Source organism: Erithacus rubecula (assembly GCF_903797595.1).
Source record: "Erithacus rubecula genome assembly, chromosome: 11".
Lineage (NCBI taxonomy): Eukaryota > Metazoa > Chordata > Aves > Passeriformes > Muscicapidae > Erithacus > Erithacus rubecula.
The window spans coordinates 10,853,430-10,873,100 of record NC_136663.1 but is presented as its reverse complement, the minus strand read 5'-3'; the positions used below and the strand labels follow the sequence as shown (position 1 = coordinate 10,873,100).

The 19,671-nt window shown below is 45.4% G+C and overlaps 1 protein-coding gene across 6 annotated transcripts in view; it reads left to right on the top strand.

Moving 5' to 3' along the window:
• Positions 1 to 11,328, top strand: part of FGF12 (fibroblast growth factor 12) — a 234,912-nt gene extending 223,584 nt beyond the window's left edge. For 5 of the 6 annotated variants that reach the window (XM_079315470.1, XM_079315467.1, XM_079315468.1 and 2 more), the window contains 2 exons: positions 1,977 to 2,175; positions 10,820 to 11,326. In XM_079315470.1, coding sequence (XP_079171596.1) covers positions 1,977 to 2,175; positions 10,820 to 10,938 — 318 coding nt within the window. In that variant the 3' untranslated portion in view covers positions 10,939 to 11,326. Of the gene's footprint in view, positions 1 to 1,976; positions 2,176 to 10,819 lie in introns of all 6 variants that reach the window. The other variant, XM_079315466.1, reaches the window with a different exon arrangement.
• Positions 11,329 to 19,671: the final 8,343 nt, after the last annotated feature.

Sequence of the window (19,671 nt, the reverse complement as noted above, 5' to 3'; positions counted from 1 at the left end):
TTTTTTTTTCTTTGCAAAGCCACATTTTCAAAATGCATTAGCTTTTATATTTCTTCTTCATTGAAAATAGTCTTAGTTCCTTGTTTAGGTCAAGTTGGGAGCTATCTTTCACAGCCTGACAACTTTTTAGTCCCTCTAAAGGAAATTTTTGTGATAAGTTTTCACTGATGGAGTAACGAAGGCATGGGGAAGGGGATTGAGATGTCCAGTTTGGTTAGAGAGCTGCTGCCTGTCTGGGCCTGGTGCCAGAGAGTGCCCAAGGCTGGAGCTGAGAGGCAGCTCCTGCAAACCCAGCTCCCAGGTGAGCTGTGTGCCTTCCCAGGCAAGACAAAGCCTGGAGATAAAGGGCAGATTTAAGCAACACTTAAACACTGTTCTTTTGGGAAGCTACTTCAAACACCATTTTATAGAGCTCTAAGTCATCTAGATCTCTCTTAACTTGCTTTACTCTCTTTTAAAAATATTTATTTCTCCAGCAAGAAGGAATCCCTTAGATAAGGCAAAATGGCCTGTCTTGCTGATGGTGTTTTTACCTGTGTGGTGCTAATGATTGATGCAAAATTCACGTGTGCAGCACAGCTCTGTGCTTTCTGCTGTGCTTTATCTTCTGTAGCTTCAAGGCTGCCAGTCTCTGCGGGTCTGTTGCACACTGGATTTATTGTCACACCAGCAGCACTTCATATAACCCCCAGCTCGCTTGGGAACACGTTCCTGAGTGTTGCTGAATGTTCAGAATGTTTGCTCTTAAATAAGATCTGCAGTAAATACGTGGCATTACTCCAGATGCTGTGCTCAGATGTTGGTCATGGGTTTTCCATTGGCAGGGTTGGAGAAGCTCCCATGACTTGGCAGTGGTGAAGGTTTGGGAGCCCCACTTGCCTGTAGAAGCATCTGCCTTCACTCACAGGCCTCAGAAATTATCTGGGACCTGTAAAAAGAGATTTTTTTTTTGCTTCAGAAAATGAATTTATATTGTGGCTTGAAATTTTTTTGCAAGAATAGTTTTTAGAAAATTAGTGGGAGAATTTGTTTGGCCAGGATAAATTTTCTGCTAAATATCAAAGTCTGGGAACAAAACCCAACTCACTAACAACCACATACAACTCACTGAAGGTTTGGGAGCCACTGTCACCGAATCTTCTGGCCAGCCAGATCTTTTAAGAGGTTTAATGTTTCTCTGTTGTGAAAATCTTGAATACTGGGACATAACAATTACTAGTCCATAGCTCGGTGTAGTTTCATCCTGGAGACCATGCAAAACCAGCAAAGTGGCAAAGGCACAGCTACTCCCACAGACATCACAGCTCAGGGGATGTCCTGGACACGTCCATATGTGTTCTGCTCCAGGGCAGGTGTGGAAATGCTTCTAGGTACCTGCAGAAATGCTTATGCCAGAAATCTTTAAAATTACTTCTTTCTCTTCATTGAAATATTTCCAGGCTTTGTGCCAGCATTTCCTCACCCGCTTTTGAAATTAAATGGTTTACTTGCTTTTGTACTCTCATTTCTTTGAATCCTCTTAAATGGTTCAATAAACTGTCTTTTGCCTCTAAGAATTTGAAGAACCCACAATATTTTAGACAACAAGCATTTGCCCATCACAGGGAAGGTATTCACAAAGCCAGGGGAAGGCATCAGGAACAGCAAGGCTGTCTCTGCTTCTCAGGTCTCTTTTTCTTTCTTTTGCTTAGTATTTCATTCTAAACCCTGGGAAATTTCTGATTTTCCTGAGTGTTTTTCATGCCTGTTCACTGTAGGCTGTTTTGCAAAGCACAGCTGTGCCAGGGAAGGAGATCCTTGCCTTTCAGCCTTTCAAGAGTTGTCTCCATGGGTGTTTCTGCTGAGAGCTGTCATTGCTGCTGCCTCTTGTTTTCTGTTGTTAACTGCAATGGGTATAACTCAGTGATGCCTAATTTAAAAGATCAGTGATTAATTCTCCCATTGTTTTTTCTTCTTCTCTCTTTCTCTTACTGCAGGATGTTTTCACACCAGAGTGCAAATTTAAAGAATCTGTCTTTGAAAACTACTATGTTATTTATTCTTCCACGCTGTACCGGCAGCAAGAATCCGGACGAGCGTGGTTCCTGGGACTCAATAAAGAAGGTCAAATTATGAAGGGAAACCGAGTGAAAAAAACCAAACCCTCATCACATTTTGTACCCAAACCCATTGAAGGTATGGAATCTGCCCACTTTCTCTCTCAGTGGGGTTTGGGTAGGGGGAGTTGACAACTTCAGAGTTGGGGTTTCCTGTGTTGTGGGGGTGTTGGGCTTCAAAACCAGAAAGCAAGGAGAAGAAATGTTTGTAGCACTTCAGAGAAGTGCTGGGCTGCACTGTTAGCATTTCCTCTGCTTTTCTTCTAGTCTCAAAGGGGTTTCTTAGCTTTGGGGTGATAAAGGATCAATTTAAAAGCCCAGCAACACAAGAAATTACTGGTTAAGAAAAGCAGCTAGCAGTTCCAAAGGAATGTGATGCAGCAGTAGTTATAATGTTGTCTTCTCAGAGGATTGTGCTGGTGTATTTCAGTAGGTTTCCAGTCCCATATAGATTCAGTACAGGCAGGATTTATCTCACCTGATTTTAGACTTTGGAACTCTGCTCATAGTAACAGAAGAAAAATGGGTCCTTCCAGCACAGCTGTGGATGTTCTTTATATGTCTACTCTGAGATAACTTAAATCTGGTTTTCCTCATATGTAAAGACATCCTAGTTAGTCACTGGGGGGTAGAGTTGTCCAAAGTTAGATGGGATGCTGTCATGCCATATGTCTTCATCACAGTGTGAGGCTTCAGTGAAAGTCATGGAGCTGAAGTTCTGCCCTCCTGGTGGTGCCTGTACACTCTGAAGTGTGCCTCAGGCTCCTTCCAGGACATTTTGCTGTTTGTGGGCTGGCCCCTGATAAATGGAGAGATAGTGTGATAAACCTAGTATGTAACAGGTACTAACTTGATTCTGGAAACAACATTTCTTATCTATTGCTTGGGAAGAGCACTACTTTTTGATCCTCAAACTAGGTATGCCTTTCTGGCCTCATCTTAGTCCTGCCATTTGTCCCCTTCAGGGACACAGTAGCCTGGAGCTGGCCTTGGCTGCACAGCTCTGTGCTCCCTCTCACTATCCCGTGTTAGCTGTGGGAGAAGGTTTGAACTGATGCTCTCCTAACAGGTACCACTCACAAATGGCAGAGGCCACAGCTCACTCCACACAGCAGTGACCTTTTTAAAAGCTTCCCAGCTCAGGGGCAGGCAGTTGTGAATGGGAGGAAAAGCACGAGAGAAATTCAGTGCAGCATTCCCAGAGTATCTGTGGCCTTTGCACATGAAATGGAAATGTTGAAAGTGCAGAGAATGGCCTGGAGCTGCTTGTCCTGTGCTTATTTTCAACAGCTTCTCTGCAGCCAGGAGCCTTCTGTTGTTTATCTGAGGCATTAGTAGGATTGGTACCCTAAGCCCTTGTGTTTTGCTAAGAAACAGCATCTGCTTCAGGCATGAGGTTGGTCACCAGCTTCTCTCTTGCCTTGACCATGAGGAGAGTCTTTTACAAGCACCAACTTTCAGAACTGGGTTTCCACCTCCTCCAGGTGTTCCTTTGCTGCCTGGCTGGGTATTGACACTGATCAGTGGGATCCTTTGAATCCAGGCTTCTTTTTTAATCTCTCATGCATGGTGTCTGCTGAACAGCTCAATAGTTCCCTTCTGCATGCATTAAACTAGGCCATTCCTGTGGCTCTCCTCGTGGAAAGCCTTGCCTTAACAGAGCTGCCTGACCCACAGCAGAGATCTCATTTCAGCAAATGCCACTGTGCTTTCATTTTGAATAGCCCAGCCCAGCCCGAGAGCTTCCCTTTCCCGCAGTTGCATCCTCCCACACTTGCTTCAATCCCAGCTGTCACACAGCCTCCCGAGCGAGTGAGCGCTTTGCAAGTTGGCAGCCAAATTAAGGGCTCCTCCACTTCTCCCTCCTCCACATGCTTTGCAGTCAGGCTTTGTGAGCACTGCTGCATCAAAGAGCTGGCAGCCTCCCAAGCCAAGGCACGTGTCAGCTTCCCGAAGCATTCAGTGTCTGGGCTGTGACTCCAGACGGAGGGCTCTGTTCCCAGCCCAGATTCATTGTAGGTACAGAGGCTTGCGGGGAGGGCTGGAGTAAAACCGCTCATCTCCTCGTGACTTCTCTGCAGCGCATCCTCAAAGTGAGCAGAGCTTGCAAGCAGAGATGTTACAGAGAAGGGGCAATTCCTGCCCTGTTAGAACAGTTTCTTTCTCTTTGTTATGACTCCAAGGAAATACTCAAAGCACTCTCCTGCTGCATTTGCGTGTCGGTTCTGCAGAATGCTGTGGCTTGCCCCAGTGCGTGGGCTTTGCTGCTTATTCTGGACACAACTTCCATCCACAGTCACACCCCCAGGGTTCCTGTTGCTGGGTACCACCACCAGCAGTAGCTCTGCCACATGATGGCTGACACAGGAATGTGTGCATGGAGGGTTCTGCTCCCCCTGGGAAGGAGAGGTGCCACATCCATTGCTAGGCATCACTTCACCTACCATTCAGTGGCAGTTATCTCTGAGATGAAACTACCCAGTTGTTTCTGATATGCAGAAAAACTCTGCAGCAGTTTAGTGGAGAGAGCATTCACAGGGAAGGGAAACAGAAAAAAGCCCAGATTTCTCCTCAAGCTCATTTGATTCTTGTTGCTTCATTCTGCTCTCTGAATTCAGAAGTCTCCTTGAAATAGCAAATGGATGGCAAACTAATACATAAATAAGAAATATCCTCAGAGATAATTTCTAAGTACTCACAGGAGCATATATGCATACATACACAATGGTATCTGTGTATGGATGTGTGTTATCTATGGCTTTTATCAGCTACAGCTTCTGCTGTGCTAAACATTCAGAGTGCTTTGACTCACGTAGACTGGCAGTATGCTGGAGATATTTTGTACAAAATTCAGTAGATACCAACTGGAAAAGTTTTGATTTTTGGTCGGTAGGAGGTTTTTTTTGGTTTAGTGTAGGTAGGATTTGTTTGTTTTTGGAAATAAGATTAAGCTTAATCAATATGAAAGCACAAAAAACTTGGTAAGTAATAACAGGGGAGATGTTAAGTTCCTCTCCCATCTGTGCACAGGCAAAGCCAAGGCAAACAGCCTGGCAGCAGTTGATGTTCTGTGTGCTGCCAGTTTTGCTTCAAAACACACATATGCAACACTTTTCTTTTGATATTTTTATTTCTGATCACTGATTATTCTAGCTAAGTGAGCCCTAAAGGGAAGACATCAAGATTGAACTAGACTGCACAAGAAATGAGCTTGAATATAATTGTCACTTGGACAAAGCAATCTTTTAGAGAAATTTCGTCTCTTTAAGTGTCTGTAATGATTAGTGCTGGTACAACCCTACCATCCACAGTGCCTTTTGTTCTTCTAAATATCCAAATCTGTCTCAAAGTGAGATCTTTCCAGTCATTTAAATAGGAATATTATCAGTTGCTTACTGTGGATGTGCTCTGTTATTTGTATTGCCTTCTCCTTGAAGATATAATTTTCAAATGTAACTCTCCCAAAGAGTTATGTTTCTTCTCTCTCCTAGCCCAAACTAGAAAACATTTAGGGTGGCAAATCTGGCCACAGAAGCAGAAAATTCCTCCAAATCAGCAGAGCAGCCCTTAACTCTGAATTTATGGCACTTCAGACCTCATGATGTGAACATGTCTCAGATACAAAGGTGATCTGTTAATGACTAGTCTGGATCCATTTATTATCACTGATGAGTATCCAAGCAGCCAGATCTTTCCCAGTGTCATTCCTCAGGGAAATAACATCCAAGTTTTGTTAAGGCAGAGTCCTCAGATGTTGTAAAGTACGAGACACTGTTAACTAGGAAAATGCAGTAGGTTTTGTGAAAATGCTTCACAAAATGCTTAAGGTCACCTTAACACATAAAGCACAGAGTCATAGGAAGTCTTGGGTTGGGAGGAATCTTAAACAGCATCTAATCCCAACCCTTGCCATGGAGAGGGATGTCACCCTCCCCAGATCAGGCTGTTCAGGACCTCATCCAGCCTTACCTTAGACACTTCCAGGGATGGAGCATCTACAGCTTCTCTGGGCAACCTGTGCCAGTGCCTCATTGCCCTCACAGAGAAGAATTTCTTCCTAATGTCTAACCCAAATCTCTCCTTTTTCAGTTTAAAAATATTCTCCCTTGTCCTATTACTACCTGCCCATGCAAAATGTCACTTTCCCAACATCCTAAAAAGTATTCTTAAAAAATCAAATCTCAAAGTCTCCACACTCTGTGAGTCTTCACTAACACAGCTCCTCTCTTGGGTCTGTCTTCCAGGTGGGCAAGGTTTGGTATGTTTTCTATCCCACACTAACTCACTTGTTATCTATCAGACTCTTGATCATCTAATTAGATGGCAAACATGATGTATTTTAACCATGATTTTGCTTGGCTTTTTGCCATTCTGTGCTGCCTTTCTTATCTGAACACAGTGTGATTCTACCTAGCAGCATCCTTCACATTTTACCACCAGATAGACACAAGCTCACAAGCCTCTGAAATGCATCTGCTGGGATTTAGAACATGGTAATTAGAGGCAGAAAACAAGGGTACCTAATCACTCACTCCCTGGTGCCCTGAGTGCTGCTGCTCAGGCAATTAACTCCCTGCACCAAAGCATTGGTGAATACAGGCACTCAGGCTGATACCAGCACACAGAGCTGTGGTATCTGTCAAGGCAAGGAGCATTCTCTGTGCTGCTACTAGAGGACATGCTTCCAGCCTTGCCCAGATCCAGCCAGGCACATCAGGCACATGGTGATCCTGCAGGGCTGCCCACCTGCTGAACAGCAGCTTAGAAAATTTTTGGTTCCTCCTGACTGGCAAGAGTCTGGGGCAATGAAAGACACAGAGTGGAGATGGATAGATGGGAAATATTTAATGTGCTTAATAAGCTTTTTGCCATATTCTAGAGATCTAGAGAAAGGAAATGGAGTTTGTTGCATCCCCTGAACCTCCAGAACTTGCAGTGATGCCAAGTGAGAAATGCTAGGGTCAGGACACAAAATGATGCTTCCCAAACTCAGGCAGTCCCTGATGCCCAGGGTGATTTCAGTGTCATCATGTGGGTGGTGTGCCAGTGCCGTGTCTAGGAAGCAGAAATGAGAGTGGGATCCTGTGCCAGCATGTGGGCAAGATTTTGAGCTGTTTCTGGGTGATAGGCAGCCCCTTCCACGCCTTTGCCTTCAGGAATTATGGTCCCTGCCACCCCCTTCCTCCTCACTTGTACCCTCAGTCTCCTTCCTAATTGGTGAGTTTGTTCTTTGTGCAAATTTTCCCTTGTGCCTGTGAGTGGCAGGCACTGCTGCTTTGCAGGGGAGCAGGGAATCGAAAGCCACAAGAACCAGACATGGGCACATCTCCACTGTGTTCACTCCCTTCCATTAATGCTTGCAGCTCTTCAGCAGATCAAGCTAACAGCACTTTCCAATTAAAGCATGAATATGGATGTGTTGATTGGAATCTGGGGCATAGGAGCTGATTATTTTATTGAAACTCCGAAGCATTAGCTTGGTTTCCAGACATTAAGGGCTGTATTTGGCTTGGTGTGTGGGTGTGGGTGGGTGGGAGAAGCAAGGCAAAGCAGGGAGGGAACTCTTGTTCTAGCTGAATTGCTCATGCTTCCAAAGCTCCTTGTGCTGTGTGCACCAGCAGACCTCCCAGGCGTCCAGGCATGACTGTCACACTGATGCTGCTGCTTTACCTCGGTTCAGGTGACAGCAAACTGTGTCTACACACACACACACACAGAGAGGGATCCCAAAGAGACCTGCCAGGGAGTGCTGCCAGTCCTGGACCCCAAAGATGTACTCTCAAAGCTGGAAGGTCTGGGCACTCACAACAGTCCATTTGCACACACCCCCTCCCCAGTCTGTGACTAACATCTCCCTGCGTGAGTCACGCTCAGACTTCCTCACTACAAAGAGGAACAAGCTGCAGTCCAGGAGCCTCTGTTGCACAACATGTTGGGCTGTCCTTGAAGCCCTGTGCCTGTGCAGATGTAGGTGTACACACCTGTGTGTCTCTGTGGGGGTTTACAGCCCCTGCTGAGCCATGGCCACAACACATGTACACAGGCCTCTTGAGTAGGAGAATATCCAGGCATCTCTTGTGCATGATGCCATGTAAGTACTGCATACACTGATCCTGTAGGTGTATCTAAATACTGAAAATATGCTTGTCCTATACTGCTACAGATTTTCTGGCATGGGCTGTTGGCACAGCCTGTCTCATACAGAGGCTTTGACAACTTTTCAATGTGAGTCTCCAGCCATGCCCTACATCAGTACTCATATCATGCACTAGACTGGAAGATAAACTTAGAATTCCTGCCCTATTTGCTTGCCAGGTACAGGGTTTCCTTCATTTGTAGCTGCAAATGTTGTTTACTTCTGTAGCCTGGTTTGTATTCTTTTCTCTGTGGACCTTGTTAGCAGCTCAAGGTTTTTGCCCAAAGGCCATGGTGAGAGGCAGGGAGTTGAGGAGAGGCAGCATGCCATGGTGCTGCTGCAGCATTCATCCATTCAGTCCTTGTGGTTAAGCATCTGGCCCAGCCTTATGGGTTGTTTGGGATGGGTGGGGGTGAGATGAGCTTGGTACATGCAGGTGTCTAGGGGAAGAACTCATGGAGATGCCTCCAGCTCCAGCTTGGGACCAGAGAGGTCAGGATGAAGGCAATAGTGCACTTGAGACAAAACTTCGTGTATGAAATGTCAGGGGCACTGGGACAACACTAGCACAAATACAGAATTCTGCTGGGCAAACCTCACATCTGAGAGTGAGTCACAGAAGTGATGCACACCCTCAGTGTACAAAAGGCTCTGCAACTCAGGGTAAGAAATCACAAGGGCACAGGTTTTCCTCAGTTGTTAACCATTTCATACTTTCTTTAGGACTTTATTGGGTACTTTGCAACAGCAAGCAAATTCACCATCACTAGGTTGTTGAGTGACACTCTCCAACGTGTAGGGGCAGCTTAGGAGTGAAAGGAGATGTGAGATCCCTTTTCCATCTGTTGCTGCCATGCTACACATTTTCCTTGCAGCATGGAGACAGCATCCATTGTCTGGACCTCATGGGCAGTCCTAACAGAGCTCATCCTGACCCAGACCCATGGGACAACTCCTTCATTTTCTCTTTTTTTCAAATTTTCATGAAAAAGATGGTTCCAGCAGTAATAACAGTTTTCAGAGCAGTATCTCCTTTCAGCCTTGCTGGAAGGCCCAGTGTGTCTATGTGTTTAAACTGCTTTGAGAGCCTTGCATGAAAACTACTCCATGAGAAAAGAAATATTTTTTCACTGCTTATATATTCAATTCAATATCCCTCCTATTAATACACAGTTGACTGCACTTTATCTCTGTCCTGTATTGTTGCACAGTGCTGTAACTGTTTATCTAGTCAGGAGTAAAAGTGCAGAGCAATAATGTCATTTTCAGCCTGCCTCTAATTGCTGGGATTTATTTTCAAATCAAGAGAGATTATAGATGCAAGCACTTACATTGTTTTTTCATACATGGGGTGTTTCTTTTCATTTCTTCAGATAATTTTTAAAGTTTTGTCCTTGTTGATTACCCAGAATCAAACCCTGATAGGCTCTATCCTGTGTTGGAACTCTGTGCCATTGTTTGTGATGTGACACTTTCAGAAAATGAAGCAGTACACAATCATTTCTTCATTTCCTAATTTTTTGCAAAGATCTGGACATGACATTTGCAGTCTGGACCTGCCTTATGTTCTCAACTCCACTGTGCCTGCCCTTGAGACACCTCACTCTTGCAATCACATTTGCACCCTGCCACATTTGCAGTGAGCTCATCAGAGTTGGTTTCCTCGGTGTGAGCAGCCCATGCCCCTGCTCTGGCACACCTCACATGGCACAAGGACATCTGTGAGGACTCAGTCCACGTGGTGAGCTGGGTAAATGCTTTGTCCTGCCCAGGATGTGGGGTGAGCCATGCCTTGGGCAGACATTGCCTTCTCCTGCTGTCTGGGCTCCAGCAAGCACATTTTTATAGGACACACACGGCATAGCCAGGGTCTGGAGAGAAGGTGCCCTCCAGCCACCCTGTTCTCAGGTGCTGCCAGACAACCACAGAAAGCTGGGACAGCTCCTGACTTGCTGTCACTGAACTCATCCTCTGTGTCTGCTCACAGCCCTGACCTTGGCTGCCTGGCTTGATTTACAGAGGAATAAATAGGAAGTGCCGAGAGCAGACCTCGGCTCTTGGCTGATGGAGCCAAATGGGCTTGAGTCACCACTTCAGATGCACAGCTCAACACCCAGAAGGCTTGCATGGCTCAGATGCAGCTGTAGTTTTGATTCAGGTCTATCAAGGGCTTTTGTTGCAGGTCAAAGGCTGGGAAGCAGGTCATTCTTGGACCTGTTGTTAGATGATAATCAGCATCTCAAGGTAGCACATGGTTCTGTGAATATTTATTTTATATATATGGATATAACATGAAAAAACTGCAAAGCACATAAAACCTAGAAAGCTTTATCTGTGAGCAGTCAATCTGCTGTTTCTCCCTGCTTCTGAAAGAATACAGAGACCGGAGCAAGTGACAGCAAGGGCAGGTAAACAGATCCTGCTTGGTAACATGATCTGCTGCTGGGGCAACAGAGGTTTTGTAAGTGTGGGTACGTGTGTGTTTGTAATGGGGCTGGAATTCAGCATCATACATAAAGAAACAATTGTTATGGTCAGGAATGTCTGTGACTTCAGGGCTGTTAACAGGTGTCTCTTCTGTTTGCAGTGTGCATGTACAGAGAGCCATCGCTGCATGAAATTGGAGAAAAACAAGGACGCTCAAGGAAAAGTTCAGGGACACCAACCATGAATGGAGGCAAAGTTGTTAACCAAGACTCGACATAGCTGACAAATACCCTCCCTCCTTCCAACTCCTCCCCTCCCACCCACCTACCCACCCCACCTGGCGAAACCACACTGAGACGATGACAGCTGAGCAAGGCAGGACCTACCAGTAGTGGCTTGGAGTGTGAACTCCAGAATCTTTCTTTGTGTAGGACGAGGAAATCGAAACCCAGATCCTGCCTGTTGCAACGTTTTAAAAAACAACAACAACAACAACAAAAAAAAAGTGAAGAAAAAATGTTTTAAATCTGGACTCCATTAACATTTTCAAAAGCAAACTGTTTGCTCTGTGATCAAAGGGGGAAAAATCTCATCTCTGCATAATAATAATAATAATAATAACTAATAAATATAATAATAATAATAATAATAAAGATGTTACCTTTAAAAATAAAACAAAGCTTTTGGAAAATTGAACTTAGCATATGATGTGCAACAAACACATGGGAATTGCATCCTGTGACTGTGCTTTCTGTCTTATCCTTTCACCTCACGTTCACACCACTGTTTTTAACATCCTTGCTTCCCTGGGAATGAATGGGATTTTTCACAAAGCAGGAAAAGCAGAGGTGCATTATGATTCTGTTTGCTCTGCTATCAGTAAAATATAGCCTGCCCAAATTAGGAGCCTGACAGTTATTGGCAATGAAGTAGCTACTCTTTATTTTCCATCTACATTCAAACCCTGCCTAGTTATTTGTTGCTAATGTTGCTCCATGAGTATGTTTGACCCAAGACTGGCATTTCATACCTTTTTATCATAATTATTTATATTTATAGGCTTGTTTTACTGTATTAGTTGCCAAGGGAATTTCAGAAATGGGTTTTCAGGTCTCACACGATGAAGCGATCATATTTATTAGGGTAGAGTTAGGAGATAAAGGGCAGGAGGGATGGCTGCATGCTTTAAAATATGAAACAGATCAAGAAATGCTGCTGAAATCTTGCTGTCAAATGGAAATGGTAAGGCATGTGCTGTTTGAGAGGGTAACAGGATTTTAGCAATGGAAAGAGGGATGTGGGGATGGGGTGTGCCTAGGAGGGAGCAGCAATAGAGGGACATGGGTGGTTGTGCCTGTTCAGTTGTGCCAAGGTGAGGACATTTCTTGCTAGCAGCATTGCCCAATGTTCTGGGTCCACACATACCACACGTGTTCAAAGCAGAGGCTGCAAACCCCTCCAATCCCCAGCCTTACCTCAGGGATGGTCTGAGGCCCCTGAGATGCTGCAGCAGCCTGGATATGGGCATGGGCACAAGTCTTGCTGCAGAAGCTGGAGCAGCACTTCAGAAATAACAAATTCCCAATGGGGAAAGGCCAGGAGGGAGGCAGTGGGGTGAGGGATGCCCAGTGCTGAGCCCACCTGCAGCAACCAGGGCTTTAGAGGGGGCTGGCAAGGCTCTTCCTGCCTGACACTTTCTCTGCCTGTGGGTTGGGTGAGCAGTGAACCCTTCCTGCTGGTGGGACTGCAGCAGGGCAGTGTGGGCTGGTGCCCCATCAAGATCACACACCAACTCCAGCCTCTGCTCTCAGCAGGCATGAGCAGCAGCAGTGATGGAGCTGCTGTGACAGAAACAGGCACTGCCCTGGCTCAGGGAGCTGGGAAGCCTTGCTGCTCCACCATGGGCACAGATCCAAGGAAAAAGCAATCCCCCAAGGGCTTGGAGAGGGGACAGAACAGTTCTTCATACACAGGGAACCAGCCTAAAGCCTTGTGGTTCCAGGCTGGGTGGGCATTTGCGTTGCTCATAGCAAACACCTTAAATACACCTTAACTGTGGGGGCTCCTGTGCCATCCTGGCCAAGGCTCAGCTGGCTGGCAGCCACACAGGCACAGCTGCTGCTGGGAGTGCCAGGGCTGTGCCAGGCTGGCCATGGTGCTCCTGCAAAGCCACTTCTGCCCCAGTGCCTCCCTCCCCAGCCACAGGGCGGTGCTGGGGCGCGTCAGGGCTCGGTGAGCAGCTCTGAATGGCAGCAGAGACAGCCAAATCCCAAGATTGTGGAAGACTCCCAGGATAAGTGTGAAGGAATGAATTTCAAGCATGTCCTTTTGTGTTTTGGAAAAGCTGAAGCCTTGAAATAAAGAGCCTCTTGCCATGGCTCCATGGCTCTGCTGCCCAGTGCTGCACCTGCAGCAGGCAGCCCCCCGTGCTACACGTCATGTCAGAGTGACTGACTGCTGCCTGCAGCCCCACAGCACTGGAGCAAGGTCACACACATGTTCAGCTTGGGAGCACACTGCCAGCCCCATCTGATGTCATTCACTGTCTATATTTCAGCTCCCTCATACACTAGGGAGCACCTCAAAATAAAGGATCACTGGAGACAAGTATGCTCAAATGGAGACTCAAGGCCAATATATTGAGCTATCAGGTTCCTGAACTATCACCACTCACCAGGCCATGGTTTAGGCACTGAGCCACAGCTTTTCCAGCTGCCCTAGTGGAGGGAAAGCCCAGCACCCAGCACAGAATAGAACATCCCCAGACACCTTGATACCACAAGCCTGTCCTGGACCCAGCCATGGGCAGCTTGCCAAGGGCATTGATGTCATCTAGAGCAGCTCCAGCATGAGACACTAAAAATTGCTGTGGCCCAATGTGCAGGATACCCTTTGCCTAAGCCCCAGAAAGCTGTGGGCAACAGCAGACCCAGTCCTACTATGTGCTAATTTTCCACTGTGGGACTCGCCACTTCCCCCACTGGGCTCTTGCCCTGTTAATAGTCTTTGGCCAAATCATTGCTCCCTTCTTAACCATGAGCCACACATGGTAGCACAAACCACAATAAAAGTCCTGAGGAAGTACTGGGCTTTTTCCTGACCTCTAGGAAGCTGCAAAAGTCATCTTGTGGTGTAATGCAGGGACTCCTGACATCAGATACCCAAAAAACAGTGAGGCTGCACATCCCAGCTGCACAGTGTCCACCTGCACCAGCTGCTGCCTGTGAGCTGCTTGGCTCCAGGAGCCCCAATATCTCCAGATGCCTGGGAAAATCCAGAGGATCCACAGCTTGTAGATACCATGTAGAGCTTCATGCACCTTTTTTAACACTAGTTCCTTGCAAGCTCTGTCCTCAGGCCTTATCTCAAGGAGGTGATGTGGGTTTTGTTGATTAGCCATCTGCTGCTTCCCAATTTTCAGGAAAAAAGGGAATCCACAGAGAGCTTTTTTTCCTTACTTTGAAGTTCCTACAGTCTCTTCATGGCTTCTTGCTCTTCTTTCTTGGTGTTGAAGCCTTGATGAGTGATATTTCTTTTTTTTCTTTCTTCAGCCTCTCATTCAGCAACCATTTAGGAAGCTTTGTCACTCAGTTTAACATTATAGTGACCACAACCCTTGTCTGGCTAGGGATACTAGCAGGACAAATTTCCTTGCTATGATGGCATGGCTTTGGGGAAACACCTAGCACAGAAAAGTAAATTATAAAAAAGAAGGATGTTTTTGTTCAACCTGGCCCATAGCTACTGTTAACTCTGATAAGGCTGCAGCAAACTTTTGCTCTCTGAGTAACAGATGCTGCTGTAAAAGATTTCGAGCATTAGAAGCAGCAGAAAATACATCACAGAAATATGAGTACATTTAAAGCACTCATTTTTAATTGTGATTGGCATGGTTCTGGCTATATGTGCTGTGCAAAACATCCCCTCTGACCTATGCATCAAGGACAAAACCTGATAAAATGGCTCCAGCTTGGACCACAAGGATTTTCCTAGGAATGAAATGCAGAAAAAGCTACAAGCATGCCATACTGCTCCAGCAAGTTCTGCCACAAGTGTCAGCACTGGCATGTGACAATGTGCTGTAAAGTGAAGCTGACACTCAACAAAGCAATTTATGAAAGTTGTCTGTCAACAACATTTTTGTGTTTGCGCTCAGAGAGGTTCTGGCTGATAAAGGCCCACGCAACCCCTCAAGCTGTCACGGGCTTCACTTTACACCACTGCACCTCCAACTGCTCTGAGTGTGCCCCAGGAGGGCTCCTGCCCCAGGAAGGTACCCTTGCCACACCCTGAGCAGTGCTGAAGATGTGCCAGCAGCCCAGGCTGAGCAGAGCTAGCAGGAAACAAAGTGTGCTATCCTTCCTGGTTCCACGCCAGCAAGACTGGATGCATGGTGGGCATGAAAAGACATCTTCATGAGGATGACACTTCCTAAAACAGAGAAGGCAGAGAATTCTCATTAGTTAAAGCACACAAACCCAGCTTTGGCTAATGGGCATGCACTAAAATACACTGCTTTTTACAGAGGGGAGATGTTGACCCCAAAACATGTCCAGTACTAAAATTCTATTCATTGAGACATAGTGAAGCTCTGGTCCTAGACAGCAAGGATCAGTTTGTGTGTCACTGCATCAAGGAAATTAAGAAAAGACATAAGTGAGTCTCTATTGTGATTTCTCTCCTAACACTGAAACAAAATGTTTAGTTGCTGCTGTGGGATGACCCACTGCACACACCTAGGAGTAAAATCAAAAAACCAGCACTGCATTTTCCTAGTGAAGCAGAGATGTTTCCATGGCATTCACGTTTTCCCTCTCCCACCACCAAGGCAATGGAAGGCTGTTTCCATGGAGCAGAAGGCATTAAGGCTCACATCCTCCTCACCTGCACCAAGTTAATCCTGACTGCTCTGCTTCAGCTGCTCAGCTACAGTCATGGACATCCTTCAATTTCCCCATGTTCTTCTTACACACCTTTATAAAGGGCAAAAAATCCCCCAAATCACTCCATAGCCAGGCCGATACATTTTTAGCACCATGTTTAAGAGCATGAACATCTCAAAACTGCTAATACATTTGTGGCCATGAAATTAAAGATTAATAATTCCCATTTCAGGAGAGAGGATTTCTGCTCATGATAGTTGCATAATGAACTGCTGCATGCACAGAGATTGGACATCAGCCTGCCTCCCTCTGGGACTTCAGGCACCTTCTCTGTGGTGAAGAAGGTCCAGGCCACCATGGCTCCATCTCACCAGGAACAGCATTCACCAGGAATGGTGAGGATGGCACAGGGAGCTCATACAGACTCCAGAGCATTCCCAGCTGAGACAACTGGAGCTTCAGTGCAGAAAATTTTGACCTTCCATGGTCAAATGTCCATTCTAGAAAGCACTGGATCTCTTGTCAAACAATTGCTTGAAAAGAAAGAAGGGGGTTTGTTTTATTCAAAATACCCTGGGGCAGGTACAGGGATAATCCATCTTTGGAAAATGCCACTAGTGCTTATTGAGCAATACAAATGGAAAAAAAACAAGCCACTATCAATTATATATATATTTTTAAAAAGTCTGGATATGGGATCTGAGGAATAGCAGGGGATAACCCTCTCAAGAGTCTATTAAGAAAAGGTTCTATATTGTTCCATTTTCCATGCTCATTACAATCACTGCCCCAATAATAGCTGCATGCTGTGCCTTTCTCTATTCTAGTACAATTTTCCCCGTGGGAACTAAATAACTCTGTTAAAATACTGAGCAGAGCTGGTAGAAGAAAGCAGGATGGTTCTGCTGTGCTTGCCTTGTGTGCAATCTGCATCTTAGGGAGCTGGTTAGGACCCTCTTTCTCATAGCCTGATAAAGGAATAAAGGGGCAGCACTGGGGAGGAGGAACATGTTGGTCAGACCAACTAAATGACATTGTGAAGGAAAAATTCTGTCAGACTCAACAATTTTCAGAAATTAAGGTTTTGGTGAATTTTAAATTCCTTGAGCTCTAAAAAAATCACAGGGAGAAAAGCACCCAGTGGATCCATCTTGGTGCCAGTCCCTAAGCAAGGACTTTGGTGGCATTTAAGTCTCTATATCCAGCTCCTGTCTTATCTCCTGGACAGTGATGATGCTTTCCTTTCTCAGAGCTCTCAGAGCTCAAATTCCCCTGGGGGATCCTCCTCACTGAGTCCTGGGGGCACCCTGGCCCAAAGAGGACAGAGCAGCTCCTGATGGCCCAGGCCAGAGGGGTTCCTCACAAAGGCACCCACAGGGCATCCTGCCTCCTCCAAACATGCCAGGAAAGACAGGAAAACAAAACTCATTGTCCTGAGCCCAAAGCAAGGACCCCAAACTCTGAGAGGCAGAGCTGAGAGCTGCCCTGCTGTGCTGCTCCCACCTGGGCCATGGGCATCCCAGAGCCCATGGAGTGCTCTGATCCTATGATAAAGGGACACTGCCAAGGGGAAGGGCTCCCAGTTGGACTGTGCCTCACAGGGGTCACTTACCTGCTGTGACTCTGACACTGCCACTTATTAATGTCATTTTCCAACTTACTGCACAAGCTGCACAAATCAAATAGTTTCACTCAATTCACCATTAAACAAAGAAGCAAGCCAATGCTCAGGGAACAAGATTTACTTGACATCAACTCAATTTGAAGATCAAAAAGAGGTGTGTTTAACTTTGCATTATCTTCTATTTTTAATTTTCACTGGGTTTGTTTCCTCCTGCTATCAGACAGCACAGAAAGCAGAACTAATAGGGAAAGCACTGACTTCAGCTGTGGGAGCAGAAAACATTATCTCACAAACAGATGGGATACTCTGGTGACTCCCAGCTCAGTTCCTCTGGGTTTCAGATGAGGAGTTTTCACATGAGAATATAATGAATTTTCACAAGGTCCCAGTTCGGGCACTGTGAGACTTCACCAGCAATTTCATGATTCTCCCAGCAAGGTCAATGGGCTGCCACATAGGATCTGAATTCAAACTGTGCATTCAGGGTGTGTAACCACAACTTTCCAAGGAAAGCTCCCTATGGGTACATGGAGACCTAAATTTGCCATGGAAAAGGGTCCAGTTCAAATTACCATCTTTGGATTCCACTTTCATATTTGTCCCTGTAAAACCAAACTCAGCTTCTAAATTCTGTACTCACCTCTGTATTGTTGAATCTCCAAATTCAAACACCAGACTATTTCAGAATTTTATTCTATCTGCAGGATTAAATAAGCCTTGAATAAATTAGTAGCATTTAAAATAAGAAAAACACTCTGTATTGACAATATTTAACTGTCAATATTTAATTTAATGGCCAAGGAACACAATAATCTAGTTCTAGACATGCCCAAATGTGGAATCTACATCCATGTAGAAATTTAACTTCAACTGCTGCAGTTTGATCCCACTTAATATTAATTCAGTAAAGCCAGTTTTTTGTTCAGAAATATATTATTCTGGACAAGCTACTGCAAACACATCAGCAGGGGGTGGCTTCAGAGAGAGACAGAATGGATGCAGTCTGAGAGTCAAAGCTGGGGGTACTTTAAACAGAAAGACATGTTCATCAAAAAAAGGAAATCTTTCCAAAATCAGCATGAGCTGGTTCCAGGTGAAGGCTTGATCTTTTCTTTGTAAAATAGTTGCCTGCTCCTACAGATTTGTAGTAATAAATTTTATATCACTTGTAGCTCGTACTAAAACTGACCAAAAACAAACCAAAAACCCAAAACCCAAATGAAATCCCCCATCAATTCCATACTGCTGCTCACCTGAATCCTGCTTTGTTTTGGAAACTTCAAGGAGTTGAGAATCAAACTCACCCCCAGGGCAACTCCAATGAAATCAATGTGCAACCCTGGGAATTAATCTGGCCCAAGCCTCATTTTCTCTTTGACTGCAGGAATCAAGGTCATTTTCCCATCTGGATTTTGCAGAGGCTTCTGCACATACTGATGAGTTATACCTTTTATCAAACCTTGACCATCATTTTCAGGGCTAAAAAATGATTGCACAGTGTCAGAGGATCACAGGAAGTAAGATGAAGAGTCTTGGTGTTAAAATCCAGACCTTATATTTACTATGTGCCACCTCTCTGAGTCTCCCAAAGTCACATCCAGTATCCTTCCAGAGTACACTGCAGGAATCTGTCCTCCTTTGTCTCCAAAATCTCACACTTAATCCCAGCTGACACCACTCATACTCTATCTTAACTTCAGGGAAGTTACTCTTTCCCACATTCTGTAGGTTTTATCCAACTGTGTGACCAGCATTTTTCTGCTGGTTGAAAAACAAAGAACAAACTGTAAGTTTTTTGTTTTGGAGGGGAAGTGGGTCTATCCATCTGTCTATCTATGCCTGTGGTCCTGTACCCCCTTCCCTCCTCAGTCACCCCCTCTGATGACAGCAGAGCAGTCAGCCTTGGTCAGCACCCTAAAAACTGCTTTTGAGAGCTTGAGGGCAAAGACCTCATGTGAGTAAGCAATTAGAGCAATTATTCCAAGTTCCAAAAACGATAGGTGGGTCAATAATGCCTAAAGGATTGGCTGCAGACACCCTCTCCCTCACAAGGTGGTCTGCCAGGCATGCTGGCCAAGGCTCCACCTGGTAAGACAATAGATCAGAGATACAGGGTCTGCAAAAGCAATTCCTGAGCAGCAGCAGACTGCACAAGGCTATCTGTACATCCCTTTTAACCCACACTTGATGAGCACATCACCTCCTCACTCTATAGACTGGCTGCCAGATGTCTGCTACAAAATAATAACACTGAGAAATTTGTGGTTTGTGATATTTTAATATCCTGAGCAGAGGATTATTTGCTGTTTAGTGTGCTTTAAAATGCAGTCCTTCTGTGCAATTGATAGCTTTACTGCTCCTGGACAGAATAACAACCAGCTGTGGTGCTAAATAAAAGAGATCCTTTGGATCATCTCAGAGCACCATCCTGGCAGCCCTGGAGCCACAGTGACTTGCACAAAGGGTGAGTGGTCGTGGGACAGGTTTGCCAGCTGGTGCAGCCAC